This window comes from Hypanus sabinus, chromosome 10, assembly GCF_030144855.1.
Source record: "Hypanus sabinus isolate sHypSab1 chromosome 10, sHypSab1.hap1, whole genome shotgun sequence".
NCBI lineage: Eukaryota > Metazoa > Chordata > Chondrichthyes > Myliobatiformes > Dasyatidae > Hypanus > Hypanus sabinus.
In genome coordinates this window covers 11,620,642-11,633,679 of record NC_082715.1, presented here as the reverse complement: position 1 = coordinate 11,633,679, position 13,038 = coordinate 11,620,642, and the positions used below count along the sequence as shown (strand labels likewise).

Sequence of the window (13,038 nt, the reverse complement as noted above, 5' to 3'; positions counted from 1 at the left end):
AAAAATGTCTGCTATCTAAATAGTAACTGCATATAGAGCTTTTGAGATGCAAGGGGATCTTTGATTTTTTTTAAAAAGGCTAGAATAAAAGTATAGCTAGTTCTCAAAGCTAACCATGTTATTTATTAGAATTAAATACAGAAGAAAGATGTCATGCTGAAGATAAAACATGAGTGAGACCACATTCTGAATACTGTAAATTGGTTATCTGATTGTGTTGTAAGCCTTTCTTGAAAGACTGTCTGGAATTGGTGGTTATCTTGTGAGGTAACACTGGACAGTTATGCCTTGTAACTGCTGGAGGTTGAGTTTTGAGGAGTAATTTGACTCAAATGATCAAGTTTTGGAGGATGGCTATGGCAGATTATCATTGTTCTCTATCATTACACTATGTAATTAACAGCCATTTGGGCATGTTTCACCATACGATGGCAGCTGTAGGATTTCTCAAGTATACCACAACAGCTGCAGATGTCCATGTACAGTTCAGCAATGCTTCCACTGACAGCTGGACTGCAGGTTGCATTCTGACCTTGAATTCCTCAGTGAGGTTCAGGAATGGAGAGTGAATTTGAATTAATTACTTTACACTTGAATTGTCCATGTACTGGAGAATTCTGCATCAGATCACAAGTGGTGTTCCTGTAGAATGAATTTACTATTTAATTATTTTTTAATTTAACCAATTCTTCCCCGCACTCTTGACTTTTCACCTCACCTACTTATCACTTCCTTCTGGGGCCCCTCTTCCTTCCCTTCCTCCTATTGTCCATTCTTCTCTCCTGTCAGATTCTTTCTTCTCCAGCCCATGACCTTTCTCTCCCCCGCCCAGCTTCACTTATCATCTTCCAACTAGCTTCCTTCCCTTACTGCCACCCTTTTTATTCTGGCATCTTCCCCCCCCACCCTGTACTTCTTAGTCCTGAAGAAGCCTTCTGCCTGAAATGTTGACTGTTTACTCTTTTCCCATAGACCAGGGGTGGGCAAACTTTTTGACTTGAGGGCCACAAAGGGTTCTAAACTTTGACAGGGGGGCCGGACCAGGAGCAGATGGACGGAGTGATTTGGTAATACACCTCATAAGAGAAAATAAAATATCATGGGATATGTAGAAAACGTGCTTAATTTCAATTGAAAATGAACAAATGCATAACAAAATATCTGTCTTTGAAGTCCCATGGTATTTAGCTATTTATTGAAATGACTTTTAAAACACTGAAAATTAAATGAATAAAATACAGCTTTTTTAATAGTAACAGTTATTATTTTAAAGCACTGAAAATTCTCTTATCCTTCAAGATATTATCATCATCACTCTCCTCCTGACTGTCTTTATTTCAAAAACGGTAGGAGATGCAGGTCTACTTGTCCTGCTCCTTCTTATTCAATTGTCCCCTGTGCCAAAACTCAACAACGACCAGCACAAGGACAGAACAGTGAGAGCGCGCCAGTATGCGGAGCGCGTTATTTGATCTGGAGCGCATTTTTTATTTTGAGAACGTACGTGCACCTGCGCACTACTCATGTCCATCACTTAACAGAAATGACATGTAACATGTAAGGCTTATTGAAAAAAATATTTTCAAATGCATTTTTTACATAACACAACGAAGAAACTTATTTTTAATTTCAGTGGGAACAGTGTTGTTGGTCTCCCTTTTTAGCCAGCGCATCAAAGTCTGGATTTAGTTTTGTTGTGGCAATTCTCAGGATGGATCTGAGGTGTTGGTCAGTTAACTTGGATCTGTGGCTGGCTTTGTTGATGTTCATGACGCTGAACGCCTGTTCACACAAATAGGTCGAGCCGAACAAAGAGTAAAGCGCAAATGTGGAGTAATACGCTGCACCTCAACAAAGGTCAATGTATATAGAGTTCGTCAACTATTGGGAAAACGCCAGAATTGTGGGGAAAGAACGTTTCCAAGGTTTATTAATATAATTTCATCAAGTCCTGCGGGCCGGAGTAAAAAGCATATGGCCCCCGGGCCGTAGTTTGCCCATGCTTGCCATAGACACTGCCTGACCTGCTGAGTTCCTCTAGCATTGCTTTAGATTTCCAGCTTCTGCAGACTTGCTTGTTTGTATTTTTTTAACTTGCTCAAAGCTTTTTTCCAGATTTTTGAAGCTTTGAAAATTCATTATAGATCTTTGTTTGTTTGGGGTGTCACATACCCCGTGACTGGGTTAAAGATCCAGCAGAAATGGAAAACACTTTCAGAGTCCGGTATTACTGTAAACTAATAATGTTTATGAGTAAGCTATGCAATTCAGTAATATAAATGCAAATATATCAAACAGGTTAGCAATGATGTATGTGTGGAAATAGGAACAAAACCAGGCTCTTTCAAACCTGGGGTAAATAGGTACAGTCTTACGAGATGATGAAGAGAGTTCAGTTCAGTTCGAGGTAGTTAGTTGAGTAATGTTGGAGAGAGAGGTGAGCTGTTGCTGTCGATTTTCCTATTGTCTTCCGAAATCCTGTTGTAGTCACCGACTGTGACCAAAGCACGCACGATCGTTCTTCAGTGCTGGAATTATCACCCAGGCAAGGGTGGACACACAAATAATTCCCCACTGGTCGCACCTTTTCACACTGTGAGCCTCTGATCGATTTCCCCAAATCGATCCTCCAAAACCCCATCTTCACATGGGTGCACAAAGCTCGATAAGTGTCCGACACTGTGCGTGCCTCATGGTGTAACAGCGGATCTGCTTTTCATCTCCACATGTTGGACACCAGCTGTCCATCAACCTGCTCCGCCCACCGCCTTCTGCAGACAAGCAGGCAAGTGACCTCGGAGAAAGGTAAGCAATCAGCAGAGGAACCATTACATCATTCTTTCGAGCAGTTTCTGTCCCTCTCTCTCATTGCGCTGGACGCCTCCCTCTCTCTTAATGGCAGCACAGTTCATAGGGTCTGTTCTGGACCCCTTTTCACTCTAGGGTGACCCGTAATGGGGGGTTGGTGAGAGTTATTTATCTGCTTATCAATACTTTTTCTTGAGTGATACGCATTTAAATAGCATGAAAATCCTCCAAGTGGTTTCTGCATTTCCACTGGGAGAATAACCAGAGTCATCTTGAGGTCTGTCATGAGCATCGCTGAAATGCCATTGATGACGAAACCTGCCTCCATGGGATTCTCCAGTTAATGTGAATGGTCTTCTAACCACTAGATGATGCTGCACTGCTGATTTTATAACCCTTATAGAATCCCACAGTGTATCTCTCCTGAACTTTGATAATTGAAACATCAAGTCAGTTTATTTTCTGGCAGCTTTCCCTCACAACTGTTCATTATTTTTCTTCATTGTATATCCGTCCATTTCCTTTTTAAAGTTCCTTTGCATTTTGATTCCATCACCCTTCCAGGAATTGAGTTCTAGGTTGTTAACTTATTTATGCATTAATTTCCAGGTGAATATTTTAAATTTGCAGTTTTTTGTAACAGACATGTGGTAGAGCATATAAAATAGGAAAAAGCTATTAACGCCAGATTTGAGTATCAGTACTGATTCTCAGTTGTTTAGTCTAAGAGCAGTTTCAGCTTCAATTTCTCCGTACACCAACATGGTATGTTTCTGGTTTGTCTTAAAGGATAGTGGGTGGTGATGATCATCATCACAATCCTGTGTGTGATGCCCAACCGTCAAGGTCACCAGTGTAGTCCAAAGGAAAGCTTATGAAGCCATATCATCTTGGCAGCAGGAGCTGCCAGAAGGATGTTCAATGACATCCAGCCGGCTTAGGGGCTCCACGCTGAATTTTCTGTCTGGGTTTACTCCCGTAGCCTTAGACTCTCCCAAGGCTGCCTACGGGGCAATGGGGCTATCTACCCATAGCTGGGGATCTAGTTCGTGAGCAGCAGGACATGTCCACACACCAATGGGCCCTGCGTGCTATGTATGCAGGGGTCAGACCTCCTTCCTGTCCTCTAGTTCAGTCTGAATCCAAAATGGAGTTCTGTTTCCATGTATCACCAGTGAGGAGGCGCTGCATGAGGCTTGCTGCTGGAGAGGTTGTATGCTGGCAGGGAGAGACTTGCGCATTCAGCTCTCCTTTTTGCAAGACTGCGAGCCAGTGATGGAAGCTGAAAGTGAGAGCAATAAGCACTACTCACTAGGCGCATCACAGCAACCATTTTGACACCTTTTCTGATTATTGCAGTTAAATCTCATCAGTAACTTTTCTATAATCTGGCTAGTGGTTCTTAATTGGAGGAGGTTCACAAAAATGATTGTGTGTTTGAAAGGCTGTCATGAGGAGCATTTGATGGCTCTGGGCCTTTACTTACTGGAATTCAGAAGAGTGAAAGGGGATCTCATTGAAACCTATTGAATTGAAAAGCCTCAATAGAATGGATGTGGAGAGGATGTTTCCTATGGTGGGCAAATCTAAAGACTGAAGGACATAGCCTTAATAGAGGGATGTCCATTTAGAACGGAGATGAGAAGGAATTTCTTTAGCCAGGGAGTGGTGACTCTGTGGAGTTTGTTGGCCCTGGTGGTTGCGGAGGCTAAGTTATTGGATATATTTAAGGAAGAGGTTGATAGATTCTTGTTTAGTCAGACATGAGGGGATATGGGGAGAAGGTGGAGATTGAGCCTGAGCCGGAAGTAGATCAGCCATGATGAAATGGTGGAGCAGACTCAATGGGCCAATTGGCCTAATTCTGCTATATCTTAATGGTCTTTGACACCTGGAAATGTATGCAGTACTCCAACTTGAGGTCTTGCAGTTTATTTTAAAGGTTTCCAATGTTTTGGTTTTATGATGAGTGCCTCTAATTTATAAAATATGCTATAATTATCCTAAATTACCCTCAACTTCTGCCATCTGAAAGGATATGACGTGTCTGTCCTCTGTTCGCTTTTCTCTGGTACTCGGGTAGAAAGAGTAACCACTTAGATTGTGTTCTGTCTCTGCAATAAAAACAATGCTGGAGATACTTGATGCATTCATGGATGGTAGACGAGTTTATGCTTCTAGCTGTCTGCTCAAAAGAGTGATCTCTTTACAGATATTGTCTGACTCTTTATTTGACTCTTTATTTTAGATTCTCAGCTTTTGTAGTACTTTTAGATGCTCTCCATTCTGTTTTATCTGATTTATATCAAATTTCAGTTACCACATGTATCCACATTTCATGTAAGCTAGGGAAGTCAAAGTTCTAAATTAAGTTTGGAGTACAGATTTAATGTATACTTTTGGATTAGTTCCTAACGTCAATGTGAAGAGCCAACTGGGGAAGAGACTGACTTAATTTTGTGCAATGATAGGATTGGGTAGTAGCCTTATTATAAGAAATTGCTAAGTGGTCATATTACAAGTTCCCACTGCAGTGACGTTATTTTTTCAAACCATAGGACATAGGAGCAGAATTAGGCCATTCATCCCATAGAGTCTCTTCTGCTATTCCATCATGGCAGAGCAGACTCATAATATAATACTTTTACACCTCCCTTCTGTTTTCCTTTCTTCTCTCATAACCCTTGATGCCCTGATTAATCAAGAACCTATCAACCTCTGCCTTAACTATACCCTATCATTTGACCTACACATCCATCTCAGGCAATGGATTCACCATCCTCTGGCTAAAGAAAGTTTTCCTCATTTCTGTTCTAAATGGATGACCCGCTATTCTGAGGCAGTACCTTCTGTTCCAAGACTCCCCCACAACAGGAAACATCCTCTTCACATCAAATTTATCTAGGTCTTTCAATATTCATTGGATTCAATGAGATTCCCCCTCATTCTTCTAAACTCCAACAAGTACAGACTCAGAGCCCCTTCAATGCCAGCACATTTTTTTAGATAAAGGGCCCAAAAGGACTCTCAAAACAAAAACAGCACAGTGTGGTCTGACCAATGTCCCAACATTACGTCCTTGATTTTGTATTCTAGTCTCCTCAAAATGAATGCTAGCATTGTAATTGCCTTGCCTCTGATTCAAACTGCAGGTTAACCTTTAGGGAATCTTTCATAAGAACTTCCAAGTACCTTAGCACCTGAGTTTTTAATTTTCTTCCCATTTAGAAAATAGTCTCCTTTATTTCTTCTACAAAGTGCATGACATGCACTTCCCTACACTGTTTCACCTGCCACTTCTTGGCCCATTCTCACAGATCTTCTGCAGACACCCTGCTTCCTCAACACCACCTGCACCTCTACCTATCTTCATATCATCTGCAAACTTGGACACGAAGCCATCAATTCTTTCATCTAATTCATTAACGTACATTGTGAAATGAAGCTGTCTGAACACAGACCTCTGTGGAACACCACTAGTCGCCAGCAGCCAATCAGAGAAGGCCTCCTTTATTCCCAGTCTTTGCCACCTAGCAATCACCTAATCTCCTATCTATGCTGTATTTTCCTGTAATACCTCTTGTTAAGAAGTCTCATGTGTGGCACCTTGTCAGAGGCCTTCTAAAAATCCAAGTAAACAGCATCGCTAAACTAATACTTGTTTAATATTCACAAGAATTTTTTTTTCTTTTTTTTTCTTTTTCAATCTTTTTATTGAGTTTCATATATATATATAAAGAAAAACATAACATAATAATGAATAGGTTATGAATACAATAGACTTGAAATTACATTGGTAATAAGATAATAATATCCTATTAAACATCAACAGAAAAAAGTACATTAATCAATCAAGTCTGTATAACTATATATGAAAAAAAAAACAAAAATAATCATCAAAAAAGAAAAAAAAATTGAAAATAAGTAAAAGAAAATGTATATTGAAAAAAAACACTAAACTAAACTAACATGGGCAATAATAACAGTTTATAAGTATGTGATAGTGTCAAAGAAACTCCGGAACTCCATACCTGAACAAGAATAAGCAGAAAGAAGATCTGGAAAAGGTCAGATTAATTCATATGAAAATGTTGAATAAACGGTCCCCAAGTTTCTTCAAATTTGACTGATGAGTCAAAAATAGTGCTTCTGATTTTTTCCAAACTTAGATATGAAATAGTTTGGGAAAGCCACTGAGACGTGGTAGGAGGATTTACTTCTTTCCAATTTTGTAATATGGACCTTCTGGCCATTAATGTTACAAAAGCAATCATTCGTCTGATTGAAGGGGAAAACTGAATACCGTCCTCATTTGGTATACCAAAAATTGCAGTAATAAAATGAGGTTGTAAATCGATATTCCAAATTGAGGAAATGGTAACAAATATGTCCTTCCAATAGTTATGTAAAGTGGGACATGACCAAAACATGTGGGTCAATGAAGCCACTTCTAGATGACACCTGTCACATTGAGGGTTAATATAAGAGTAGAATCGAGCAAGCTTATCTTTAGACATATAAGCTCTATGTACAATTTTAAATTGTATTAAAGCATGTTTAGCACATATAGAAGAGGAATTAACCATTTGTAAAATTTTTTCCCATTTATCTGTTGAAATATTATATCGAAGTTCTTTTTCCCATTCTTGTTTAATTCTATCTGATATTTCTGGTTGTATCTTCATAATCATATTATAAATAAAAGCTACTAATCCCTTCTGACAAGGGTTTAAGGTAAAAATCAAATCTGAGAAATCCACTGAAGTTGAATTGGGAAAAGATGGTAGAACTTTATGTAAGAAATTTCTGATTTGTAGATATCTGAAAAAATTAGATTTAGGTAATTTAAATTTGTTGGAAAGTTGGTCAAAGGACATCAAAGTACCTTCAAAAAAAAAATCACGAAAACATTTTATACCTTTCCTTTTCCATATGCTAAAAGCTTGATCTGTCCAGGAAGGTTTGAAAAAAAAATTAAGTAAGATAGGGCTATCAAGAACAAAGTTTTCCAGAGTAAAAAACTTACGAAATTGAAACCAAATTCGTAATGTATGTTTGATAACAGGATTAGATATCTGTTTATTGAATTTAACTAAATCAGCAGGAAGAAAAGAACCAAGAACAGAGAATAAAGAATATCCCTTTACCTCGTTACATTCCAAATTTACCCACTGCGGGCACAGTGGTGAATCCAAATCTAATTTCCAATACATTAAGTTACTAATATTATTCGCCCAATAGTAAAATCTAAAGTTAGGTAAAGCTAAACCACCATCTTTTTTAGATTTTTGTAATTGCTTTTTACTTAACCTGGGGAAGAATTTTTTTTGAATAGAAAATACTTATTAAATGGTAATTAGATGTGGTTAAGAGCTATTTCATTCAGTAAGTGCTTTTAAATTTTGAAATTGACCTGGGTGTACAGGTCAATGCATTTTTAAAAAATAATCAGTTGTTTATTTGCCAAAACCTGAGTGATCTAACTGTCCAGTCAGATTAAGTTCTGGTTACCAACATCTTTAGGCAACTTTATTTTCTGGACAACTTGAAATCTTACTTTCCCTTGCCATCCTACAATGTACCTGGGATCAGAAGATTGAGTTTCCTTAAGAATTTCTCTGCTTCCTTTCCATCTATATTTCCTACTTCTTTCTTTTCCTGTCTTGATCCTAATTCATATCAGCTTCATCCTCATTAAGCATCTCCAACTGATTCTTTCCCTCCATTGTTTAAATTATTTTACTTCTCATATTTATAAAAGCCTCTATTTTCTTTCCCAAAACTAGCTACTTTATCTCACACTGCCCTTTCCTGCTTGTATGTCTTTTGTTTTTCATGTTCTTCAGTACCTGATATTTGTAACAAACCTCCATTTGTTAATGGAGGAAATGGCATTCTTTATAAGAATTGGGCAGTTGTCCCTTACTCTGGATGGATTCTGCAAATTTAAATTATAACCCTAAATGTAGCAATGAAATTCTGACTTACATTTTGACAATGAATTGATGTTCTAGTCATTTTTCTAGATCTGCTGTTAGTGACAAAAGCAACATTTTTTGTTGATCCCTAGTTCTGTAAGAGCTTCTGAGTTTTCTTCAGCAACACTTGATTCACAGGTCTTATAATTACATGCATTTTAATATGCATTCAGTATAGTATTGATTCCCATGTAATTGCTGATCTTATAATTACTTCAAGATTTTGTTTGCTTAAAGCATTGAGTAAATTTCTATGTTTACCCTATAGTCAGTGGCCATTTTATTCGGTACAGGGTTGGAAACCAGTGTGGTCTTCTTTTGTGGCCCATCCACTTCAAGGTTCAACACGTGCATTCAGAGATGCTCTTCTGCACACTACTGTTGAGACACGTGGTTATTTGAGTTATTGTCGCTTTCCTGTTAGTTTGAACCTGTCTAGCCATTCTCCTCTGACCTGTCTGATTAACAAGGCATTTTCACCCACAGAACTGCTGCTCACTGGATTTTTTTTAATCCTACCATACCATTCCCTGTAAACTCTAGAGACTGTTGTGTGTGAAAATCACAGGAGATCAGCAGTTTCTCAGATATTCAAACCACTAACAGACTTTCCACAGTGAAAGCCACTCAGATTACACTTCTTCCCCATTCTGATGTTTGGTCTGAATAATAACTGAACCTCTTGACTATGACTGCATGCTTTTATACATTGACTTGCTGTCAACGATGGCTGATTAGTTACTTGCATTAATAGGTGGGTGTACCCAATGAAGTGGCCACAGTTTATATACATTCTGTATATTATATACAGTATACATTGGTATATTTCTGACATTTGTGATGTTTTGGTCATAAAACAATAATTGGAATGATGGAGAGATTTTAATTTTTGGTTTTGCCGTTTTTCTCTTTAGAGCCTAATCCTCCTATAGATGAGGTTATAAATACACCAGGCATTGTTCCAAGACTTGTGGAATTCTTGAAGCGTAATGAGAATTTTACCCTCCAAGTGAGTATATTTTGAACTGTAGAATTTGTTTCCTTTACCAGTTTCTTTTTGTCTTGCTGCTGTTCTGTGTAGCAAGGCAACTCTAATGGAGCCACTGGCTCTGCTGGATGAGAGTGCATTTGTTAATATCAGAACAAATTTTGTACAGTGTATGGCATACAACAGTTAGCCTTATTTCCTACTTAATGTAGCAAATATTTGCACAGGGAAAAATGTTGATGTATCTTTATCACATGCTACAATTGAACATATTGAGGAAATTTATTACTCTGCTCTACTTTTAAGACTTTGTTCTATCTTAATACCTCCTACCAGTTCAGTGAGCTAATTATAAATCTGAAAATTTTTCCATCGCCTTCAAAGCACAAATCAAACAAGATTCACTTGCCTGTGTATATGTAGCTTTGTTGAAGCTATATACTTAACAGCCATGTGAACAAAATTGAATTTGTGCTTTGATGGAAAGATTTTAGGATGTTGGGAGGTGATGCCTAGACTGCAGAAAACCAGTTTTTGATCTTCTTGGTGCTACTGGAGCCATTGAACTTTCAGTCGTGGATATCCTAAGATGTTGATGTGACAAACATAATGATACAGGGCTGTTGAATGTACTTGTCAGGTTCAGTCCTTGCCCGAATGCCGTATAAATCTTGTCTAGTCCAAATTATTGTCATTTAACTAGATATGTGTGTATAACGTATGTAACCATATAATGTATATAGAAACGAGACAATGTTTTCTCTGAACCAAGGTATAAAGCACAGTAGTCCACAAAACACACAAACTTATGAAGGTAAGGACAAAATCTACAGGTGAATCACACATAAGTAATGAACTGAAGTGCATGAGTATTAAATATTGAAGGTACATACTTGAGTATGGATTTGGACGTAGAAAGTAAAGAATTGGACAGCTATCCTGCTGTTTTCAGACTCTAGAATAGATTTTTCAAATGCTAGTGATGAATTTCTGATCTTCCAATGTAGTCATGGCTTTTACACTGTTTACCTACAATGCATTTTCTCTATAGCTGCTATTCTATATATTGTGCATTGATTTCTTACGCTACCTCTGTTTACTTGATGCTGCACTGCACCTCATTACATGTGGCAGTAATAGTGCACGAAAAGGGAAACGTGAAAAGTTGGATCACTTTTTATTACATGTCATGCTTCAGTTTAGCTGCAAGCATTTTTAATGTATGTTGCACTGACCTGAATTTTTCTTCCATGCTTATTTTACAATTTTATATAAGTTGCTGCAGGGGGGAGGGCTTCAGATTTTTGGATCACTCGGCTCTCATCCAGGAAGGTGGGACCTGTGTGCAGGTTTGCTAGATGGGGAGTATTTAAATTAATTTGCAGGTGCTGCGTGGGCTTTTAAACTGAGTTGCAGTGTGGTGGCAACCAGAGCTCCAGAACAGATGGTGCGGTGTTTATTGAGAAATATGTGGTTGAGCCCTTTATACAAGGTTAGCAATCAATGTAGGACTAATGTTCTGAGCTGAGTATATTTCAATGCAAGGAGTATTGTAGGAAAGGCAGATGAGCTCAAGGCATGGATCAGTATGTGGAATTATGATGTTGTAGCCATTAGTGGGACATGTTTGGCAACTCACTGTTTTGGTGTTGTGTTTTAGATGTGATAGATTAAAAGGCAGGGGTGGCATTACTAGTCAGGGAAAATGTCACGGCAGTGGTCAGGACAGTGAAACTTTATGGGTATGATTGAGAAACGTATGGCCACATTAATGGGATTGTATTATAGACCACCCAACAGTCCGCAGGGCTTAGAGGAGCAAATTTGGGGAGAGATCACAGACTTGAAAGAAATAAGGTTGTGATGGGTGATTGTAACTTTCCACATATTAACTAGGACTCCCATATTGTAAATGGGCTGGATGGGAAAGAGTTTGTCAAATATTTTCAGGAAAGCTTCCTTATCAGTACATAGAAGTCCCAACTAGAGAGAGTGCAATACTAGAATGAGAAGGAATGAAACAGGGCAGGAGTCAGAGGTTTGTAGGAGATTGCTTTGCATCTAGTGATGGATAGGCCTGGTTCTCAGGTTGAGATTCCAAATTGAGAAAGTCCTATTTTGATGGTATCAGAAACGATCTTGGAAGTGTGGCAAGGTTGTTTTCTGGCAAAGCTATACTTGGTAAATGAGAGGCCTTCAAAAATAAAATTTTGAGAATGCGGAGTTTTTATGTCCGTGTTGGAATAAAAGGCAAGCATAACAGATTTATGGAACATTGTTATGAAAGAGACTGAGGTCCTGGTTAAGAAAAAGGTGCATAGCAGGTATAGGCAGGTAGGGTCAAATGAGGTACTAGTGTATATGAAATGCAAGAGAACACTATAGAAGGAAATCATGAGGGCTAAAAGAAGGCAGGTGATTGCTGTAGTAGACAAGGTGAAGGAGAATCGTTGGACGTTTCGACAGATTTGTACAGATCGCATCTGTATTTACTCGGGAGACGAGCACTGAATTTACAGATGTGAGGCAAAGCAGCAACTAGGTCATGGACCCTATAAAGATTTCAGAGGAGGAGGTGTTTGCTGTCTTGTGGCAAATTAGGGTGGATAAATCCCCAGGGCCCTACACAGTGTTTCCTCAGAGCCTATGGGAGGCAGGTGCAGAAACTGCAGGGGCCTCATCAGAGATACTTAAAACATCCTTAGCAGCTGGTGAGTGCTGGAGAATTGGATGATAGCTAATGTTGTTCTGTTGTTTAAGAAAGGCTCTGAGAAATTATAGGGCAGTGAAACTGATTATCAGTTGTGGGGAAATTATTGGAAGATATTATAAAGATCCAGGTATGAGCATTTGGATAGAAAGGGACTGATGTGAAATAGTCACAATGGCTTTGTGAGTGGTAAATAGTGTCTTAGTTTTTTGAGGAAGTTACCAGGAAAGTGGATGAAGGCAAGGAAGTGGATGTTGTCCATGTGGATTTTAGCAAGGCACTTTTTACAAGGTCCTGCATGGGAGGTTGGTCAAGAAGGTTCAGTCGCTTGGCATTCAAGATGGGGCAATAAGTTGGATTAGAGATTGGCTTTGCGGGAGAAGCCAGAGAGTGATAGTAGATGGTTGCCTCTGACTGGAGGCCTCTGACGAGTAGAATACTGCAGAGGTTGGTTCTGAGTCTGTTGTTGTTAGTCATCTGTATCAGTGACCTAGATGTGGTAAACTTGTTCAGATGACACTGAGATTGGGGGTGTAGTGGATAGTGAAGACTAT

At 38.7% G+C, this 13,038-nt stretch overlaps 1 protein-coding gene across 2 annotated transcripts in view; it reads left to right on the top strand.

The window, feature by feature from the left end:
* The window catches only part of kpna5 (karyopherin alpha 5 (importin alpha 6)), a 62,071-nt gene that overhangs the window by 12,501 nt on the left and 36,532 nt on the right, over positions 1-13,038 (top strand). For both annotated transcript variants that reach the window (XM_059981419.1, XM_059981418.1), the window contains exon 5: positions 9,701-9,795. In XM_059981419.1, coding sequence (XP_059837402.1) covers positions 9,701-9,795 — 95 coding nt within the window. The remainder of the gene's footprint in view (positions 1-9,700; positions 9,796-13,038) is intronic.